The sequence below is a fragment of the Balaenoptera acutorostrata genome, chromosome 3 (genome assembly GCF_949987535.1).
Source record: "Balaenoptera acutorostrata chromosome 3, mBalAcu1.1, whole genome shotgun sequence".
NCBI lineage: Eukaryota > Metazoa > Chordata > Mammalia > Artiodactyla > Balaenopteridae > Balaenoptera > Balaenoptera acutorostrata.
This window is the reverse complement of record NC_080066.1, coordinates 152,727,338-152,749,472: the sequence shown is the minus strand read 5'-3', so window position 1 is coordinate 152,749,472 and position 22,135 is coordinate 152,727,338. Positions and strand designations below refer to the sequence as shown.

Genomic DNA, 22,135 nt, shown 5'->3' with positions numbered 1-22,135 from the left:
TTAACTTGATTCCCTCTGTAAAGATCCCATGTCCAAATAAGTTCACATTCTGAGGTACTAGAGGTTGGGATTCTGATGTATCTTTTTTAGGGGGACACAATTCAACCCATAACAGAGACCTTTTAAAAACTCTAATGAAAGCCATGGATACTCTCTGCAGAAAAATATACATGTATACATACACATACCCAATTCTGTTTATAATTTCAGGAGATTCATGGACTCTTAGGTTAAGAACCACAGCTATAGAATCTTCCTGAACAAGACAGACACTTGAGCATTACACACAAACAGAAGCTTAAATCAGTAATTGCCTAAGTAGCAAAATTACACTGCAGGTAATTCTAAGGGTACTGTGTTATGTACAGTTGTCACTGGTGTCATCGGGGAATTGGTTCTAGGACACCAAAATCCATGGATGCTCAAATCTTTTATATAAAATAATGTAGTATCTGCATATAAGGTATGCACATTCTCTCATATACTTTAAGTCATCTCTAGATATAATATCTAATACAATATAAATGCTATGTAAACAGTTGTGAATACAATATAAATACTACATAAACAGTTGCAGCAAATTCAAGTTTTGCTTTTCTAGAACTTTCTAGAAAAAATTTTAAAAAATATATTTCCAAATCTGTGGTTGGTTGAACCTGCAGCTATGGAACTCATGGATATGGAGGGCTGATTATATATACAAAAGCAGGAAAGAGATAATTTATTAAATGAAGGTTATGCTAAGATCACCAGAAAGCTTTAGAAAAGGGAGTTACCAAGAGAGTCTTCTCTTAAAGGGATAAAGTCAATACTATTCTTTATTTTTTTACAAATTTTAGGGATTTGGGTGAGATTGTTTTAGCTCAGAATTCCTAGTATTAAATCTTTCTTATAATTAATTGAAAATATATAATCTACACTGAAAATTATTAGTACAAAGAGAAAACACATTTTGTTTGCATTAATCTGTTAATATTAAATAAGCCTTAAAACTTAAAATAGTTGAGGTCTAACCACCAGGAATGCAGAGCCTTTAAATGCTCACTTCCACAGCCCCAGCAAACCCATGTTGTCAGTAAGGTTGGAAGGAACTCTGGGGCCCTGCAAAATGGCAGGAAGCAAGGTGAGAGAGAACCGAGAGGAAAACTGTAACCATCTGGTACAACATCAATGTAACTTCCAACATGTGAAGAACTAGAAAATTCTGAAACTTTGTGCTATTTGGCTTTGAGGAATAGCATTCAAAATCATTAAAGGCCATTTGTAAACTGTGGCAATCAGGTTAAATAAATTTGATTTCTGCTCTCTAGAGATAAGTTAGTAGTAATGATAAGAACAGCAAACAGACATTTTCCTTCCTCCTTAACATCAAAAATCCCTGCAAAACTAAGTTAAATTATAAAGCAAGGTATCATAAGAACAAATCATTGAAAATTTGATATTAAGATACCTCTGAAGTTGAAACAAAGAATTGGGAACGTCTGCAAAAACCACCTGGCAAATGATACGCAAAATCCTTAATTACTGAGACTAAGAAGTTATACATTTTTTCGGGACTTCCCTGGTGGTGCAGTGGTTAAGAATCTGCTTGCCAATGCAGGGGACACTGGTTCAAGCCCTGGTCCGGGAAGATCCCACATGCCGCGGAGCAACTAAGCCCTTGCACCACAACTACTGAGCCTGCGCTCTAGAGCCCGGGAGCCACAACTACTGAGCCCGAGTGCCACAACTGCTGAAGTCCGTGCGCCTAAAGCCCACGCTCCTCAACAAGAGAAGCCACCACAATGAGAAGCCCATGCACCACAGTGAAGACCCAAGACAGCCAAAAATAAAATAAATTAATTAAAAAAAAAAAAGAAGAAGTTATACATTTTTTTTTCTTCCATGGGAAATCCTGTCATGGAACTCACACTGAGTGATAACAAAAATGAACTCTGCCTGAGGGAGTAGGGAGTCATTACAAGGAGAAGGTGGGATTTGAAATGGCAGAAGTTTTCCAGATAAAACTGGAAAGGCTAGGTTGATATTAGCAAAGTCCTTTTGTGAAGGCCTGAGGAATGTGAATTTTCTCTCGTAGGACCCAAGGAGCCAAAGAACTTTAATAAGTAGGAGTATGACATCACTAGCTTTGTTTTTTAAGAAGTATCTGTGGTAGTAGAGGATAGACTTTTTCACCATTGACCATGGCAACTAACAAGGCCACACACATCTAACATGCTCAGTTAATACTTGTTGATTGACTGACTGAAGCCTTAGGAAAGGGCTATTAGAACTGTAGACTTGACACATAAACAAGGGTTAGTCCAAAAAGACAATCCTGAGTATTCACATAAAGAAACAGCAGTATTTAAGGCTTACTGCTTGTTTTTTGTTATTGCTCAAAAAGAGGTAAGTATTATGATCTGTAACCAAATATTGCCAATTCTTTTTCTACATTAATATGACTTTATCTGGCTTAAAATAGGAGGACAAAGCAAAGCAATAACCTTATCTACAGGAAATAAAGCCAAGTAAAACAGCATCTAAAACATCAATGTTTATTTCGGTCTGTAAGCCCTTTTTTTTTGCTTGCCTGTACAGTCTCCAATCATCCCTGAAATGCAAGCAATTGGGCTCTTCTGGACCTACTAGTTAAGGGGAGGGAACATTTATCTACCGTCAATTCATGGGACACTAATCTCCTTCCCACTCCTCTGATTACAAGCAAGCAGGATGCTAGAGGAAAGGCCTCAACAGAAGCTTTAAAAATAAATAAATAAACCGAGCCCCTTCTGCTCCAGGAATACAGGAAAGATTGGCACTAATACAAGCGAAAGTGATCTGCCCAAACAAAAGCCAATGTGAAGGAGGAGCAAGCTGCACAAGCTAGCCTGACATTATTGCTGGGAAGATAGCACACTTGTTAAAAATGTATATTTTAATTTTCTGTATTGCAAAAGGCCCCAATTTGCCCGAGGATCTAGCTAAGCTGCCATTTTCTACTAGACAGAGTCTAATCTTTATTTAATGGATTTAGCATCTATCTTTACTAGAGTGGTCTCTAAGGAAAAGGGGAGGGGAGAATGAAGGGGCAGAAAAGAGATGATCAGATCCCCCTCCCCCTTTCATCCATCCGGTGCTCATGTTTGTGTTCAAAATTCAATTACCTCCTTATTGATACTTCACAGAGATATTTAAGCTGCAAACATGAAGCCCTGATTTCCCAAGGGGCCATGCCCCTCTCTATTTCACTGCTCTGCTTCTCCCTGGGTGAATTCCTGAGGCGTCCATATTAATAGGTAATCAGTCACAATTCATTTATTAAACAGCAAGCAAGGTTTATCAGCCTGCCCTGATTAGCCCGAAGAAACCACTGAATTCCTAATTTATTTATGGAAATGTAAGTGTCTTTTTGAATTCCATTCAGGAGCTGCAGGAGTGTTGTAGTCTTAGCATACTGCAATCTAACAGGCAGCACAAGCAGCAAGCAAGCTTTCCAGGAACAAGAGGGGCTGCTTGCCACCAGAAGGCAAAGAGCAAGGGAGATACGGAGATACACTGCAGGGAATCTTCTCTTGGCCACGGGATTTGGGTCCACATAATCCTTGGATTAGTACTTATTTGATTACTTTCTGTTTACATAAAAGAGTTTGAAATGTTGTCACTAGGCAGCCATTACTATCCACTGTAACAAAAATCAATCTCAGGGATGTTGCTTTTGATTGGCAGAAAAGTGGCCCTTAATGGAGTATAATTGAGGACCTCAGTGAGTTAAAAGACAATCATTCTTAGCAGAGTTAAAACCAACACCAGACTGGAATACAAACCAAAACCACTAAAATAATACTTCTCGAACATTAATTTTAGATTAGTAACTAAACCAGACCCTGTTTTAATCTTACACTGTTCTAGGCTGCAGTTACAAAACAGCTTTGCGTGTAATTTCCACAATTCTGATCAATTAACAATTCACACAAAATTGCCCATTACTAATTAAAAGGCCAATACAGATTAAATAAAGCTCTTAAGAGTAGCATTGGGCCACTGCTAACTGCCCCAACAGGTGCAATTAGAAAAGACACTGTTTAAGGGACATGAGCAGATCATATAACCTAGACTCTTGTTTTCAGCTAGAATTAGGACTGTTTCTTCTGAAAAATGATAAATAATAAAAAAATTTTAAAATGTAGCCAGTGTTTCAATGCCAACAAACAACGGTGTTAATGCTATCTTTGTATGGGTTATCCACAGCCAGTGTTTTCAAATCCTAATCTGCCTTCCTCATATAGTTCACTATGATTAAGAGCAACCTCCCCATATAACCCACTGTATGAAGTGAAAGGCAAACCATAATCATGAGAAAAACATAAAGTCTCAACTGACAGACATTCTACAATGTACCTGACTGGTACTCCTTAAAACTGTCAAGGTCATCAATGACAAAAAAAATCTGAGAAACTGTCACAGCCAAGAGGAGCCTATGAGGAGCTATGACTACTAACTGTAACTGTGGTGTCCTGGAGGGGACCCTGGCACAGAAAAAGAACAGTAGAGGAAAACTAGGGAAATCTGAATAAAGTATGGGAAAAAGAGAAAACGGAAAAAAAAGGTAAAGTTCATTAGTTGTAACAAATGTACCATGATAACAATAATAGGGCAAACTGGGTATGGGTATATGGAAACTCTCTTTCATGATTTTCATATCTAAAACTGTTCTAAAATTTAAAATTAATTTAAAAAACAGAAAGTGACAATTTATAAACTAAATTAGAAGGTGGCCAAAACATAAGTAATTTTTATATATCTACAAGGTTTTGAAAAATCATTTTTCATTAACATTATTTTTGAAATATTAAAACCCATTAATAAATGAAAATTTTCATATATATTTATTTGTTTCTACCTGATAGGAATAGCAAAAATATATTTAGTTATTAGTATATATTTAGTTATCAGTTTTAAACATATTCTCCAGAAAATGTCATCTCCATGCAAGATGTTAATGATTATTATAATTACAATAAATGGGAAACCCCCTAAAACACACACACACACACACACACACACACACACACACACACACACACACACACACAAAATTAAAAGGTAAAACAGTTGTAATATTAAACTGAAATATAATTGGGAGTATTTGTAAAGAAAATCAATATATCCTCAAACCAATATTAATACTCTTTAGATTGTGTTAATGTTACTATTCCTCTCCTTGAGTTTGAATCATCAAGAAACGACTTGTATGTGCTTTGGCTAAAGATGAAACACAGGGTCAAGTCAGGAGCACCAACTCTCCCCACCCCAAATAAATAACTGCATACATTAGGATTCTGTTAATAATTCTGAAGTGAGACATAATAAAAATTTTCTTTTAAGGTCCAATGTCTTTATCTGAACTGTCCAATACATAAAAATACTATGTATGGCTCTGGCTTCTACAATACTAGCTGAAGAAAAGTAAAAAATGAAATGCATCATGGCAGGCATGATTATAAGAAACTGCTATGGAGTCAGAGGATTTGAGTCACAGCTCTTGGGCTAGCCCAGACCTTTGTGAACTATAAAATGAGGTCAATGGTCCAAGTTACTCAAGCACAGTTGTGAGGCTTTGGAAACTATGCACTTAAAGCACTTAGCACAGTACCTATTAGTAGGTATTCATATAATTATGGCTGTTGAAGCTATGCTTATCACTGTTTCTCAGCAGGCACCTGATGACTATAGGCAGAAAACCTGAGGAAACAAAAAGTAAATTGAACAGTATAAAAACAACACAGAGCCCGTCTGTTGAATCCATTAACATTAACACAGTACCCTTGCGCTCCTACTTGATCCACTTAACAATCTATATGGAAGGCAAAGCAGTTATTTATTACCTATATCACACAGATGAGAAAAAGAAAAATTAGGCAGGTTAAGTGATTCACCAGAGGTCAATAGCTAATAATGAGCAAAGTCAGGACTTGAATAGTTCTGACTCAAACTGCATTGGTCTCCCATTCTGAACGACAGGCATGTTTTGTCCTTTGGCTGATAACTCTTGACTTCTCTGGCACATTACTGTAACCCACATCAAATTCCTTACAACAAAAACCCCTATAATGCCACAAGATTTCTTAAACCTCAATGCTTTCCTCAGGTACTACCATTTTAAAGAAATTTCAATATGAAAAAAGAGACTATTCAAATAGCATTTTATTTGTATTAAAATTACCAACAAAAACAGACCAATCACTTCAATTTTTCTTTTAATTTATGCTCAAGTACAACCTAATTTCCTCATCAATAAATTTCACTGACATCTTTGTCCAAAGCAGTATATTGTCTCACTCTTGACATATGCATATTCACAAATACAAGACAGAACAAAGACATGCTCAAATCCTTCCTGAATATTCTATCCATTAAAACCCACAAAAAGCATTACTACGTTAAACAAACTTCCTCTTGCAAGCTATCATTCTAGCGTTTTATGTGGGAAAATATGTCCTCTAGATTTGTGGACTCTAAATCTTGTTGGTTCAATCAAAATAGTAATACATGAAACAACAAATGGAAAAACAATATTAAAATGTTCTTTCTGGTCTGTTTGTCCCAGCATGTGACACTTTATCAGTCCTGCTAAAAAAAAGTTGTCAAGAATTACCCCCCATGTACCCACATTTTAACTAAAAACTTCAAAGGGAACACTGCCATCTACTGAATCACATTCATCACTATTCTGTATTACAGTGATACCTCATTTAATGACTCTCCGGGAACAAAAATTTTAATACTAATGATGTTTATGTTAAAAGTAAACTTTTAAGGCACAAAAAGTTGTATACATTCACAGCTTCCCATGACAAAAATACCCCAGAAAACAATTCCTATTATTCTTACCCAATACATAAGGCCTGATCTAAGCGATATTTTGAAATCTGGGGGATTGGTTCCCTTCCTCTTCAACATCTTTCCTAACTGGCTGGAAAACTACTAATGCTTGATAACCTTCTTTCATGAGCTTCCCATATGAAACGAGAAAGGCTGTGAGAGCTATCATTTCAATTTAAGGACAGACTGGCAATAAGACTTCAGAGTGAATTAGTTTCAATTTTTATCTTAGCCACTAATTTTAAATTTAAAAAAATGTAAAGTATACCATATACACAGAAAAAAGAACAAATCATAAGTATACATATGAGGAATTTCACAAAATGAACACATCTGTGTGGCAACCACGTACATCTATATAGAGAACCATTGCCAGCACCACAGAAAACTCCTTCCTCATGCCCCATTCCAGCCACCACCATATCCCAAATGTAACCATTATTTTTATTTATACCACCATAGATTAGCTTTGCTTGTTTCTGATACAGTATAATATGTACTCTTTTGTGTCTAGTTTCATTTACTCAAGGTTACATTTCTGAGATTCATTCGTGTTGTTGCATGTAACAACAGTCTGTTCATTTTCATGGCTGTACAGTATTCTATTGTATAAATATAACATAATTTATTTACTCATTCTACCGACACAGAACTTTTGGGCTGCTGTAGTTTGGGTCTATTATAAATAGTGCCATTCTGAGTATTTTTTCTATGCATCTTTTGGTATACAAATGTTTGCAATTCTATTTCTAGGGTATATATCTAGCACTGGAATCTTTGGGTCACAGGTTATAAGTCCGATCAGCCTTAGTAGATACTGCCTAACAGCTTTCCAAAATGGTTGTACCAATAATCACATGCCATTTAAAGTCTCATAAATTTCTCAGCAAAGGGCCAATCTTTCAAACGTAAACTGCCCCCAGTTAGAAGAATCTGAGACACCTGGAAGTAGGTAGGGAGTTCTTTGGGGAAGAGAGGTCAGAGTTGCTGAGATCATAGTCTGAGAACTTCCCAGACTCTCAGTTTCCCCTGGAGGACTATGACCTAGAGTTCAGGGGTCCCTAGAAGCCTATTTTGAGAACAGAAGAGGCTGTCTCCCATGTAACTGTACCCCAATACCAATTTATCAGCAGGTTTCTTCCATCCAGGTTCTCCTAAACACTCTCTAAACTCTAGTCAATACCTCAAACTCCCAGATAAAGATATTATGTTTTTGAGGACAAGCTAAGTTGTTTTAGTTAGAATTCAAAGACATTTTTCCTTCCTATCTAATTACACGGAATGCATTTTGAAGTAAAGAGGTTTCAGAAAATAAAACAAAACAAACAAAATCCAACAATATTACTGGAATTGAACTGGAGTTACTATAATGGGAATCCCTCCTCCAAGATTTCTCCTATTTATAGTGACAAAGACTCTTGTCAATAACGTGAGAATTCCATGCCTAACTTCATTCATGTACTGATCAGTCCTGGTGCGGTCTTATCTCATCATGATGTCTCAACTTAAAGGCAAAAAGGAGACAGCTGCCAGAATATTTTAATACCTATGAATTTAGAGAATTGCTCTACGTCAGTCTAATCATTTTGTAGAGTTATAAAAATATCTGCTACAAAAGTGGTGCTATAAGGATGTGTCCTTATGTAGCTGAGGGTAATAAAAAACACTGCACAGCCCTGGGTCACAGTCTGCCAAACCAGAGCTGATGTACATCAGTGCTGCTGTGAATTTTTAAAACTGTTCCGGCTAATCTTTTTAAAGGACTGGTTTGTTTATTTAATTAAGAATTAGCTGCAATAGTAACCAACTGCTTCAGTGCATCAACAATGAGTTGTGCCTAATGAAAATTCAGAAATCATTGCTGCATGTCATAAGGAGGTTAATATTTAACATGTAGAAGACTAAAAAAAAAAAATCAATATTTTTTTAAAAATTAAGGATCTGTGAGACTCTGATGGGTAGTAAATCCATTCAGCATAGAAAGGAGAAATAATCAACATCATTGTCAAGGTGCAGGTCAAACTCAGCTCATGCCAGAAATGCTTGATGGTGGCTACTTTCTTATCTCTTTGTTGCCACTTACAGGCTTAACAGGGTAAGCCCAGAGAGGTTGCGGCAAGGCTCCGTAACCAAATTACAGTGTAAGGTTACTCTGCCTCCCTGACTATTTAACTACCGGACAAGTAGACAAACAAGCGATGCCTTTTACTATACTAGGAAACTGCCAGCAAGGTAAATGGATATGATAAAAAAGGATCTGTGCAGGTTAATCAAATAGTAACTGCTGCATGGAATGCTACATTTTACATGAAATCTTACAGAGAGAAGGAAACCAATTTGCCAATGATGATATAGAGTATTTCTCTCACTCCAGTTTAAATATCACTTTTTAAAAAAGACTCTACCCAGCCACCTTCAGCCCACTATGATCTCTCATTTCTGAACTCCTGTGGTACTCAAGTGGCACTTAGTCATGCTCTCTTGTACACATTTGCCTTGCCATCCTAATCAGATTATAAGCGCCTTGAGAGGAGTTTTTGTTTTTGACATCTAAGGTCTGGAACACTCCTTTTCATAGTTGGCCATAGTTTTTCTATTATGATAATATCTAAATCCTAAGAAATAGATGTGAACCCCGTGGTAGGGTGAGATGTTAAAATAAGTACCAAGGATGATCAGGATATTTCAAATCTACTTTGGGAAAGAATAAAGGGAAGAGAAGAGGTAGAAAGGGCACATTCATGAATTGAAGGACGTGGAATACAAAATCGGGATGCAGTTGACCCTTGAACAATATGGAGGTTAGGGGCGCTGACCCCCTGCAGAGTCGAAAATCCGGGTATAACTTCACAGCTGGCCATCAGTGTCTCCAGTTCCATATCTGCATTCAACCAGCTATCGGTTGTGTGTAGCACGTATTTATTGGGGGAAAAAAAAAACACTCCATGTATAAGTGGACCCACACCGTTCAAACCTGTGTTGTTCAAGGGCCAACTACTGTACATCAAAAAAAGACCCTTCAGTTAGGAGCAGGCCTAAAATGGACTTCTTCACATCCTTTTGGGCTTCCTAGACTGGTTTCATTTCTGTGTTTTCTTCTTTTTCTCATATAATTTAAAATTGATATATAAACCAAATACCATAAAATTCACCCTTCCTTAAATTGTGGTAAAATACTGATAACACACATTTTACCATCCTAAACATTTTAAAGTGTACATTTCAGTGGCATTAAGTATACCCATATTGTTGTGCAACCAATGTCCAGACATTTTTCATCTTGTAAAACTGAAACTCTGTACCCATTAAATAATAACTCCCCATTCTCCCCTCCCCCAGTCCCCGGCAATCATGGTTCTACTTTCTGTCTCTATGAATTTGATACTCTGGGCACTTCATATAAGTGGAATCACATAGTATTTGTCTTTTTGTGACTTAACTTATCTCAGCATATCCTCAAGCTTATCTGTGTTGCAGCATGTGTCAAATTTTCCTTCCTTTTTAAGGCTGAATAATATTCCACTGTATGAACACACCACATTTTGTTTATCCATTCATCCATCAATAGATGCTTGGGTTGTTTCCACTTTTTAGCAATTGCAAATAATGCTGCTGTGAACATGGGTGTACAAATAACTCTTCCAGTCCCAGCTTTCAATTCTTTTGGGTATATGCCCAGAAGTGGAATTGCTGGATCATATAGTAATTCTGTTTTTAATTTTTTGAGGAACCACCATACTGTCTTCCAAAATGGCTGCACCATTTTTGCATTCCCACCAGTGATGCACAAGTGTTCCAATTTTTCACATTCTTGTCAACACTTGTTACTGTCCATCTTTTTTATTATAGTCATCCTAGTGGATGTGAAGTAATCTCATGGTTTTGATTTGCATTTCCCTATTGATTAATGATGTTGAGCATCTCTGCATCTGTTTATTGGCCATCTGTATATCTTCTTTGGAGAAATGTCTATTTAAATCCTTTGCCCACTTTAAAAATGGGGCTTTTTATTGTTGAGTTGTAAGAGTTCTTTACATATTCTGGATATCAAACAATACAGAAATGATTTGTAAAAGTCTTCTCCCATTCTGTGGGCTGTTTTATTACTTTCTTGATGGTATCCTTTATTTTTAATTTTTGGCTGTGTTGGGTCTTCGTTGCTGTGCACGGTCTTTTCTCTAGTTGTGGAGAGTGGGGGCTACTACTCTTCTTTGCAGTGCGTGGGCTTCTCATTGTGGTGGCTTCTCTTGTTGCAGAGCATGGGCTCTAGGCGCATGGGCTTCAGGAGCTGCAGCATGCAGGCTCAGTAGTTGCGGCACGTGGGCCCCAGAGCATGTGGGCTTCAGTAGTTGTGGTGCGCAGGCTCAGTAGTTGTGGAGCATGGGCTTAGTTGCTCCGTGGCATGTGGGATCTTCCTGGACCAGGGATCAAACCCGTGTCCCCTGCATTGGGGTGGATTCTTAACCACTGTGCCCCCAGGGAAGCCCCTTGATGGTATCTTTGAAACATAAAAGTTTTACATTTTGATGAAGCCCAATTTATTATTTCCTTTCTCTGCTTATGCCTTTGGTATCATATCTAAGAAACACTGCCTAATTTAAGGCCACAATGATTCATGCCTATGTTTTCTTCTAAGAGTATTATAGTTTTAGCTCTTACATTTAGGTCTATAATCCATTTTTTTAAAAAGATTTATTATTTATTTATTTATTTTCGGCTGCGTCGGGTCTTAGTCGTGGCACACGGGATCTTCGTTGCAGTGTGCAGGCTCTTTGTTGCGGTGCATGGGTTTCTCTCTAGTTGTGGCGTGCGGGTTTTCTCTCTCTAGTTGTGGTGCGCAGGCTCCAGAGCATGTGGGTTCTGTAGTTTGCGACATCCAGGCTCTAGTTGAGGTGCAGAAGCTCAGTAGTTGTGGTGCAAGGGCTTAGTTGCCCCGCATCATGCGGGATCTTAGTTCCCTGACCAGGGATTGAACCCACGTCCCCTGCATTGTAAAGCAGATTCTTTACCACTGGACCACCAGGGAAGGACCATATAATCCATTTTGAATTAATATTTGTATATGGTGTAAGGTAGGGGGTTTAATTTTGAGTTTTTGCATGTAGATATTCCATTTTCCCAGCACCATTTAAGAGATTATGTATTTTTCCCCATTGAATGATCTGGCACCCTTGTCAAAAATTAATTGACTATAAATGTGAGGGTTTATTTCTGGATTCTCAATTCTATTCCACTGATCTATATGGCTATCCTTATGCCAGTACTACACTATCTTGATTACTTGTAGCTTTATATTAAGTGTTGAGACTGGGAAATGTGAGACTTCACTTTTGTTCTTTTTTAAGATTGTTTAGCTCTTCTGGGTCTCTTGTATTTCCCTGTGAACTTTAGGATTTACTTGTTAATTTCTGCAAAACCAGCTTCATTCTTGACCTAAACAAAGTATAGGGGTAGTTCCTATATATGGAAGGATCCATAGTCCTTACAAGGTTAATCATGCAAACTGGGATCTCACTGCTTATACCCACCTAACACCAAAGCTAATGTAGGTGGGGACAGCCCATATTGGCATATGCTCATTTCACACAGTGGTGCTGAACAATAAAAACAGGATCCAATGTAATTTCTAAGGGTAGAATTATTTTTTTTAAATAAATTTATTTATTTTATTTATTTATTTTTGGCTGCGTTGGGTCTTCGTTGCTGCATGCAGGCTTTCTCCAGTTGCAGAGAGCGGGGGCTCCTCTTCGTTGTGGTGCGCGTGCTTCTCATTGTGGTGGCTTCTCTTGCTGCGGAGCACGAGCTCTAGGCATGTGGGCTTCAGTAGTTGTGGCACACAGGCTCTGTAGTTGTGGCTCACAGGCTCTAGAGCACAGGCTCAGTAGTTGCGGCACATGGGCTTAGTTGCCCCACGGCATGTGGGATTTTCCCGGACCAGGGATCGAACCTGTGTCCTCTGCATTGGCAGGCGGATTCTTAACCACTGTGCCACCAGAGAAGTCCCATATAATTCTTAATTTAAAGAAAATAATTATTAGATCTCATTTGTGGTAAAAACCACTTATTTTCTTCTAACAGTGTCACAAAAATTCCAGAGAAAAATTACACTGCAACATTCTATACAATGCTAAATAATGCCATTACCAAAGAATCGAATTTTTCTATACTTTATACTTAAGTAGGAAAGCAAGTTATTCTGAACAACTCATAAATGTAAGAGTTGTAGTATCTGAATTCAAGTCTTTAATATCCATGATATTTCAACCATGAAAGTATGAAAGTCAATATAACACAGGAGTTTACTTGCAATTTTGCTGAGGCACTAATCTCAACAACACACACTGAAGGAGCAAGTCATTCAGCTAGTGAGTGAGCCTAGCAGTCCACTCACCACCTGCATCTCACTGTGACTCTGATATTCCCTATTGGTACTCGTTTACATAGTAAAAATAACACTATGGATACTAGAAAGGACTAAAAGTTTCTACAAATTTGGAATAAAGGATGGCTGGAATACTTTTCTTGGGGCTGGCTCAGATCCGTGACATGAATAGTTCCATCACATATCCAGAAGTGTGTGGGAATGTTGCAGCAAGTGCACAAGCTTTTATCAAAACATTTATCGTACAGAGAGAAAGAGAGAGCGAGAAACTTTAATGAAAGCTGAAAAGGCAGTGAGAATGATACAGGAAACATGGGACTTATGACCACAATGTGATTTGGGAGAAAATGTAAAGTTAAAGGGTTCATAAAAAGGAAGGATTATAAGTCATAACAAGAAATTGTTTAACATAGGTAAAACTGACTTATGCTAAAAGAAAATGCCTTTGTGAACATAAATCATAAAAGAGGAAAGGTAAGCTCCTATTAGACAATTAGATATTTATCATGTACAAATTATATAAGTGTTGGGAATTGAGTGGTGAAAAGCCCAGATGCTCACATATCCTTATAGAGCTTACAGAGTTTAAGATCAGACTGACTTATCTATTTTGTAGTAATTGTGCAGACTTTATGAAAAAGTTATGTTTGTCCTACTGATCTGAGATCCTCAGGCCATAAAAAGAACACCTTTCCAAATAGTGACAGGCCAATAAAAAACCTCAGATACAGGGCAATGTTTTTTGGACTGGTTTTATACATACTTTATGCCAGAAATAGAGAAATATCTAATTTCTCAAAAGCTTGAATTTCAGTTCTCCTCATCATGGACAATGTGCAAGGCTATCCTTAAGGACTATAGTTTACAACTCTAAGTCAAGGTGATGTTCCTTCCCCTTAATGCTTCTGACTTTCCACGTGGAGTGTAAAACACAAGCTCAAGGTATATGACTTTGCTATACTTTCACTGGCATAAAGTGCTGTGGACAAAGATCTCAAATTTGGTAACTGCCAGCTTTAGAAGAGGTACATCCTTGATTATATAAGAAATATTATGGATGATCCAATATTGTATCACCCAAGTATTATTGGGTGATCCAAAAGGGTAGATGCTTATTGGCATGCCTTATGAAAGAAGGCAGTATATGACTTCAAGGAGATTATTTTCACAGGTAATGAAGAGTATACCATTAATACTGACAAGACAAGAGGGTGGCGAAGGTTTGGAGGGCACACATAAAAGTGACATGGAAGAATTAGAAGAGCGAGAAGACTTAGAGATGATTTGGCAAAGAATGACAAAGAGGAAGACACTGAAGATTTAGAAGAAATTTGGGGGGTTTTCATAAATTTAGTCAAAGTTCTAACATGGCAAACTGTTAATTGACACCAAAACAAGTTATGATCAGTGAACAGAGCTTTCAGTAATAAAATTTGCACTGTACCAGGGAAAATTTGATTCTGTACCAGGGAATAAAAGCAATACATAGGTACCATTCATAGTGTTCTTTAGAAAAAAGCTATCACTTCAGGAAGGTTCCCCCTCAGAATGCTGTGTCACAATTATCTCCTTGTTTCCTCTATCATTTGCCTCTTTCTCCAAAGCTAATGTTGAAATGTGACTTTTTCTGTAGTTCAGTACGTTTCATGATCTCACCATACAGTCCATAATTATCTGGTATCACTACCTTGAATATGAAGATTCAGACAAGTTCAAATTAATGCTTCTACTAATATATTGTAGTGTAACATTTGTTTTAGTGGGAGAGTTACTTTAGTTACTTCTAATTATGGAATAATTTACATCAAAAGCCTAAAGGGGTAAACTGATTTTTTTCAACCACATCTTAATGCATTTTACAGCAAAAAATGACTCGCTATAGGTTATCACAAACTTGGGAATTCACAAAGTACCCTCGTGAATGTCAAGGTTCTATCTTGAAAGCAACAAGTTGACTCTCTAATTTACCACAGAAATGCCAGATGCTCATTTTATAGGCAGATTTTGTAAGCTTTATATTTAATGAGAAATTGTTAGAGCTACATTTGGCAAGGGAAGATTCTCTCAGATGTTGAGAATATCAGCAGAAGAATCTTTTTGCTTCATTTTTCCTAGGAGAGATTGACTGAAGTAATTTGACAGTCAAAAATAAATTGAACAGTTAAAAACCTTCATGGTAAATTCTTTGTTGAAAGGTCAAGTGCGTCTGCTGAAATGTATTCATTCTATTTCTTTCAGAATTAAGATGAGAGAATAAGTACTTAAAAGACACAAAATAGTGTACAAAATCAGAATGATGTTCTGTTACACTGTAGGTGTTATTCACAAAGCTGTTGCAAGTCGACCATTTATACTACAAAGAATTTTACCTATTTCAAAGCTCATCCCACTTGTGCTAGCTCCAGGGAACTGATTTGTGTGAGCTCTGGACTCATTCCACAGTCTGTCTATAGAAAGAAACTTTGCTCTAAATTTGCCTAATTTGCCTGATAGATTCACAATCTTCTGATGGCTTAGGGAAACCCCTAACCTAACTTGATCAGAAAAGCTGAAATGTTATCAAGAGAAGTGGACATAGGTCCAAGTGTCAGGAAACTTTTCATGTAAAGGGCCAGACAGTTAATATGTTAGGTTTTGTGGGCCACAATCAGTCACTGTCTCATGTTCTTCCAGTTTTTGTTTTATTTTTATAACGCTTTAAAAATGTAAAAACCATTCTTAGTTCACAGGGAATACAAAAATGGGCTGTGAGCCATAGTTAGCCAAACTTTAGTTTAGAGTAGTGCCATCCGATGGAAGTGTTCTATGTCTGTGCCATCCAAAATGGTAGACAGCAGCCGTGTGTGCCTACTGAGAGCATTTACTGAGGAGTGCATCTGAGGAGTTACATTCTAAATTTTATTTAACTTTAATTAATTTAACTTCAAATAGCCACACGCGGCTAGTGGCTACCGTTTTGGACAGCGCAGGTCTAGAGGACCTCGCACAGCCCACAAGAGCCCCTGAAAATCTCTGTATACCTATGTTTCCCAAGAATACTGAAGGCTTGGACAAGAAGTAAATTGGGTATAAATAGTACCTGTTATTAGTAATAGCCTCCAAGTATTAAGTTAAGCATTGTATAACAATTCAAATGACTAACATCAAGGAGAGGGAAAACGTGTAAGAAACTTGAAACAAAACAGGTTGGCATTTCACAATTTATTAGAATGACATCTTTCAACATTTGGGCAAATCAGAACTTTGAAGTGTTGAGAGAATTAGTCTAAAGGGCTTTGAGTTAAAAAAGACCTACAATGTTCCTACTTTTGATGGAAGTAAAAATTTTTACCACTCAATTTGCATAGATTCTACTGAAGACAGATGCAACTAAAATTAGGTTTCTGTTTGCCTGAGAAGACTACTGATTTCTCCCATCACTGACCTGAAATGCTCCTGGAAAATTGCTTTGCTTCATTCATCACACTGCCACTCTTAGCAAGGGCCCTAAAGTTCATGAGGCACAAACTTGCTTTGTTAGCCAAGCTGTTACACAAGAAACCTAAGTCCTCATTTTCACGTGCTGACAAATCATTACCCAAGTCCATTAATGCATTCATAACTTGATTCTTGGAACTTGTGAAGTAGAAAATTAGGGGAGAAAACACTCATTCAACTTTAGAGGAAGCCTCCAGTCAATGCCTTAGACAACATCCATTAAAGGCTATTTGTTTTCCCCACCTATCTGGGACAGAACACTTCTCATTTAACTAAGCAAAGGATTTAAAACACACAGCAGGGTGCAAATCACTACATATGTCCAGTTGATGATCCATGACAAGACTCACACCATCCCTCCAAAAAAGTTTTGCCTCTAGTATTTTCTATTTTAAAACAGTCCTGGAACTAAAGGCAACATTCCTGAAGAGAGGAAATCACTTCATGTAAAAATCATAGGTTGAACCATAGAACACAAATCAGTCATTGCAACCAATTGGTACAGTAAGTATTCACTCATAGGTCCAAGTCAAACTGTCAACAAAGAGTCTAGCATTGGTAAATCCATACAATGAAATTCTATGCAGCAATTGAGAAACAAAGAGGTAGATCTATCTGAACTGTTGTGGAAAGATATCCAAGATATATTGTGGGGAGGAAAAAACAAGTTACAAAACATTACATATACGTATTATGACCTCATCTGTGTGTGGTAACATATATAAACTTCATTAATGCATAGAAAATGTCTGGAAATGTTCATGGATGAACTGTTGGTGGTTTCCTCAGATAAGTTCAGCAGGTAAGGATTTTACTTTTCACTTTATATCCTCCCATACTATTTAAAAAAAGTTTTTAAATCAAGAGATTGAATTATCTGTATAAGTTTAAAATGTTCTTTTAAAAGTCTGGAGAGAGGGGCTTCCCTGGTGGCGCAGTGGTTGAGAATCTGCCTGCCAATGCAGGGGACACGGGTTCGAGCCCTGGTCTGGGAAGATCCCACATGCCGCGGAGCAACTGGGCCCGTGAGCCACAACTACTGAGCCTACGCGTCTGGAGCCTGTGCTCCGCAACAAGAGAGGCCGCGATAGTGAGAGGCCCATGCACGGCGATGAAGAGTGGCCCCCGCTCGCCGCAACTTAGAGAAAGCCCTCGCACAGAAACGAAGACCCAACACAGCCAAAAATAAATAAATAAATAAATAAATTTATAAAAAAAAAAAGTCTGGAGAGATCTCTGCAGCGGTTCCCCAAGAGACTAAGAAGATGTGGTGGCCCTTTTTTACTATTGCAGTGTTGATAATTTAATGAAAAAGCCAAAGCTGTTCCTTTTGTACTTAAAGCCACTACAATGTTCCTAAGACTGCCTCTGCCAATAAACTTCTATAGTGGGAAGGGGAGAAAAAAAAAAAATCACAACATAATTATGAAATTGGGGGGGAAAAAAAAAAAGGGCACACTTCAAAAAGGGCCTTGGTAGGACAAGACAATCCACAAGTGCCGACCAGCTCCAGGCTATAAAGATCCCAGGAGAGCCATCACTTTTCAATTACCATCACTAACATTACTTATTATTTGGCCTGCTCCAGTCCCTAAGGAAGGCAGCTTGTGATGACAATACCCAGCCTCTTCTTGTAAAACAATTCATTAGGCAAAGCAGAACAGCTGGGGCAGCCACGTGCATGTTCTTAAGGCACCACCCCACTGGGACCTCTGGCCCAGATATCCCTTTTGGTGAGGGCAGCTACCACCCCTGTGACAGCTGTAGAGTCCTCCAGGGACACTTCAGCTTTAATCAGTACTTCCTGCACTGGAGAGGGCCATTTGATTTCTAACATAAACTAATGGCACTCCTGCTTTCAGCAGGTTACACCAGACATCAGATAAGAGGCTTTAGGGCATTTTAATCTTGTTCTAATGCTCCAGAGTTAAGGAGGCAGCAAAAGATACTGTCATAGAGCCCCAGTGTAGCTCTATTATCCAATAAACAGACTCCTTCCAAGACAGGTTTAATATGGATGGAGGAGGTAAAGAAGGCTGGCTTAATACTGATGCTATTGAGAGGATAAGAATCCAGTTACCAGAAGTAGGGCAAAATCATGCACACTGCAGCAAAGTGCTACAAGGAAAGTAAGGAGTTGTCTCAAAACATGAAGAGGAAAACACTGATTTTCACTATTTTAAGCAGCATAAATCTGATAGCTTTATCTGGCATTTGGGGCCAAGTTTTCAAAAAGTGCTTCTAAATGAATCTATTTATGTATTTTGCTGAAAAGTATTCTTAGGAGTTGGATTTTTTAAACTAGCAATATAGTCATTATAAAAATAGCTTACTAATAATATATTAATAAAGGATATTACAGTTTTGTTTTTTTTTTTTACTGGCTATAAAGCAAATTCTACTATGTTAAACAGTAATATCACCCGAGCCTACATAATATCAGGCTTTAGAAATAATTCAATCATTCATTCAACAATATTGATAGACTTTTATAATCAAGGCTATGTGAGACACAGTGAAGATAAAAATTAGCCTTTGGATTCCCTAGTCCAGGCTAATTGCATAAAACAAAATTTTGCTTAAACAATGTTCTTTTTTTTTTAATCTTAGAATCTTGATAAATATGTGGAAATCAGAGAACCAAGTGATTCTCTTCATAACTAGAAATATCTACTCAGAACCTGCTGAGTAGACATAAGTATTAATAAGCTGACTACTAAAAACAGTCAATATTAAAAGATGACCATGGGCTTCCCTGGTGGCGCAGTGGTTGAGAATCTGCCTGCCAATGCAGGGGATGCGGGTTCGAGCCCTGGTCTGGGAAGATCCCACATGCCGTGGAGCAACTAAGCCCTTGAGCCACAACTACTGAGCCTGCGCGTCTGGAGCCTGTGCTTGGCAATGAGAGGCCGCGATAGTGAGAGGCCCGCACACCGCGATGAAGAGTGGCCCCCGCTTGCCACAACTAGAGAAAGCCCTCGCACAGAAACGAAGACCCAACACAGCCATACATACATACATACATACATACATACATACATAAACAGAATGTAAGCAGACAAGAATAGCATTAAAAAAATTAAAAATTAAAAATTAAAAAAAAAAAGATGACCATTTCTTGAGTTGTTTGTCTCCTAAAGATTAAAAAAAAAAAAGCTGATGGGGCTTCCCCAGTGGCGCAGTGGTTGAGAATCTGCCTGCCAATGCAGGGGACACGGGTTCGAGCCCTGGTCTGGGAAGATCCCACATGCCGCGGAGCAACTGGGCCCGTGAGCCACAACTACTGAGCCTGCGCGTCTGGAGCCTGTGCTCCGCAACAAGAGAGGCCGTGATAGTGAGAGGCCCGCGCACCGCAATGAAGAGTGGCCCCCGCTCGCTGCAACTAGAGAAAGCCCTTGCAAGGAAATGAGGACCCAACACAGCCAAAAATAAATAAATATATAAATAAATTAAAAAAAAAAAAAAAGCTGAGATCTTCTATTTACTTCCTTGGAAACCAACCCCCCAAAGACAAAGGTCTGCAAGATCTCTTAAAAGCTATTCACTCATTTTTGGAATACCAAACATACAGTAAAGAAAACAGAAACAGTCCCTACCCTTTATTTATAATTCACACAAGATAACCAACAAATTATAAGAATGAAGTCCAATTCACAAATTAACATCCATCCATACAAAAATCACTAATTTTGAGCTTCTCAACATAACCATCACCTCATATTCTTCTACTTCTACTGACCACTCATTGTTCTTGCACAGGTCTCTTGTTCCCTGTGGCAGAGAATGTTGGTTGCTTATCCCAATACCTGTTCTCCCTTTCCTCCTTATTAAAAGAACCCCAATTCTTACCCAGCAAAATTACAGCTCAGGATAAAAGATTATATTTGTTTGCAGCTAGGTCAGTCAGTCCAGATGACTGAATTCTGTGGGATTTCCAGGAAGGCTGCTTAAAAGGAAAGGAGTCAGTTGTATGGTACCCCTTTTTGTCTTTCTCCCTTCTCACATTCTTCTGGCCTACACCTCAGGCCCAATGCCTAGATCTCTAGCAGTCATCTTAGACCAGGAGGTATCCTTTAGGATGGAAGCCAGGCACCAAGAAAGTGGAGTGAAAAGAAAGAAGCCTCAGTTCTTGATGACACTGTAGAGCTCCCCTTCCAGTCTGTACCTAACTACCTCCAGCCTTCCTTTTTGTGGGGAAAAAAGAAATTCTACTTTGTGTAAGCCACAATTATTTTGGATTTCTTATTATATGTAGTTGAACCTCATTCTAATAGACCTGACAGCCACAATCTTTTACCCTATAACCTTGATAGTTAAGTTATTCATTTCAATGATGCCTTAATGACACTTTGGCAAACAAAACTGAAGTTTTATAATGCATACCCACTTCCACCTTAAATTGTATTCTCCTAGTCACAAGGGCATAAAATCTTGAAATCATTTTGACTCATGTCTCTCCAGTCTATTACAATTTCATATCTATTTCCCCCCACAAATAACCTTCCTTTGCATTCATACCCTCCTATCTAGTACAAGTAGTTACTGCATTCTTGGACTGCAACAGCTTCCTAGCTGGTCTCTTAGACCCATCACCACACCCTTCAATTCTCTCTAGGGGTGGCTACCAGACTTTTGAAAATGATTCCTCAGGCTTTCCACAATTTAGCTCCTTCTCACTTTTCCAACCACATTTTCTAGTACTCTAACCAATTCATACCCCCAAATTGCTTCTCAGTTGGAAGTGTCTTCTTTCCTCCCATACACAAATATTAGCCATTAATATTTGGAAGCCAAATAAGTAGCCATTTCTACTTAAGTTTCATCTCTTCCAAGAAGTGTTCCTTGAATTCTTACCTCACTTTTTCCTCTTTAGGAGTTTCCCTCAGAGAGGGAAGCATGGTGTGAGATGAACATGGTGTGACAAAGGCCAGGTCATGCAGAGCTGTAAGGCCAAGTTAAAGGTTTTTTATTTTATTCTAAGAGTAATGGGAAGCCATTGATGGGTTTTAAGAAGGGAATAAGGTCACATGTCAATTTGTGTTTCAAAAATATTACTCTGTGGAGTGGAGTAGTTATTGCAGAAAAGATCAATTCTACAGCTAATTCTGCTAGGAGAAGGGGAGAATACCAGAAATAGATTAAGGAAGCTGGATAAAGCAGGCTTGGTGTAGAGGGAGAACTTGAAACTCAATATTCTAGAGGAAAATGATAGTCATTTGAGTAAATATATGTTCACCATAGGAAAAATTCAGTAAATACTTATTAAAAGAGCTGGTGTGCAGAATTTAGATAGGAGCACTAAATGTTCTCCTATCAAGAATGTATTGGCATTTACAGTGCCTTAACTTTGACTGCATCTTGGTTAAAAAAAAAAGAAAGCTACACAAAATTTAGGGACAATTGAGAAATTTT

The 22,135-nt window shown here is 38.0% G+C and overlaps 1 protein-coding gene across 3 annotated transcripts in view; it reads right to left on the bottom strand.

Annotated features, from left to right (window-relative positions):
- Window positions 1–22,135, bottom strand: part of LIN52 (lin-52 DREAM MuvB core complex component) — a 120,691-nt gene that overhangs the window by 43,664 nt on the left and 54,892 nt on the right. Inside the window, exon 6 of one of the 3 annotated variants that reach the window (XM_057544699.1) lies at window positions 12,557–12,876. The exons of the other annotated variants lie outside the window; for them this stretch is intronic. Coding sequence (XP_057400682.1) covers window positions 12,875–12,876 — 2 coding nt within the window. The 3' untranslated portion in view covers window positions 12,557–12,874. Of the gene's footprint in view, window positions 1–12,556; window positions 12,877–22,135 lie in introns of those variants that run through there. 3 annotated transcript variants of the gene reach the window in all.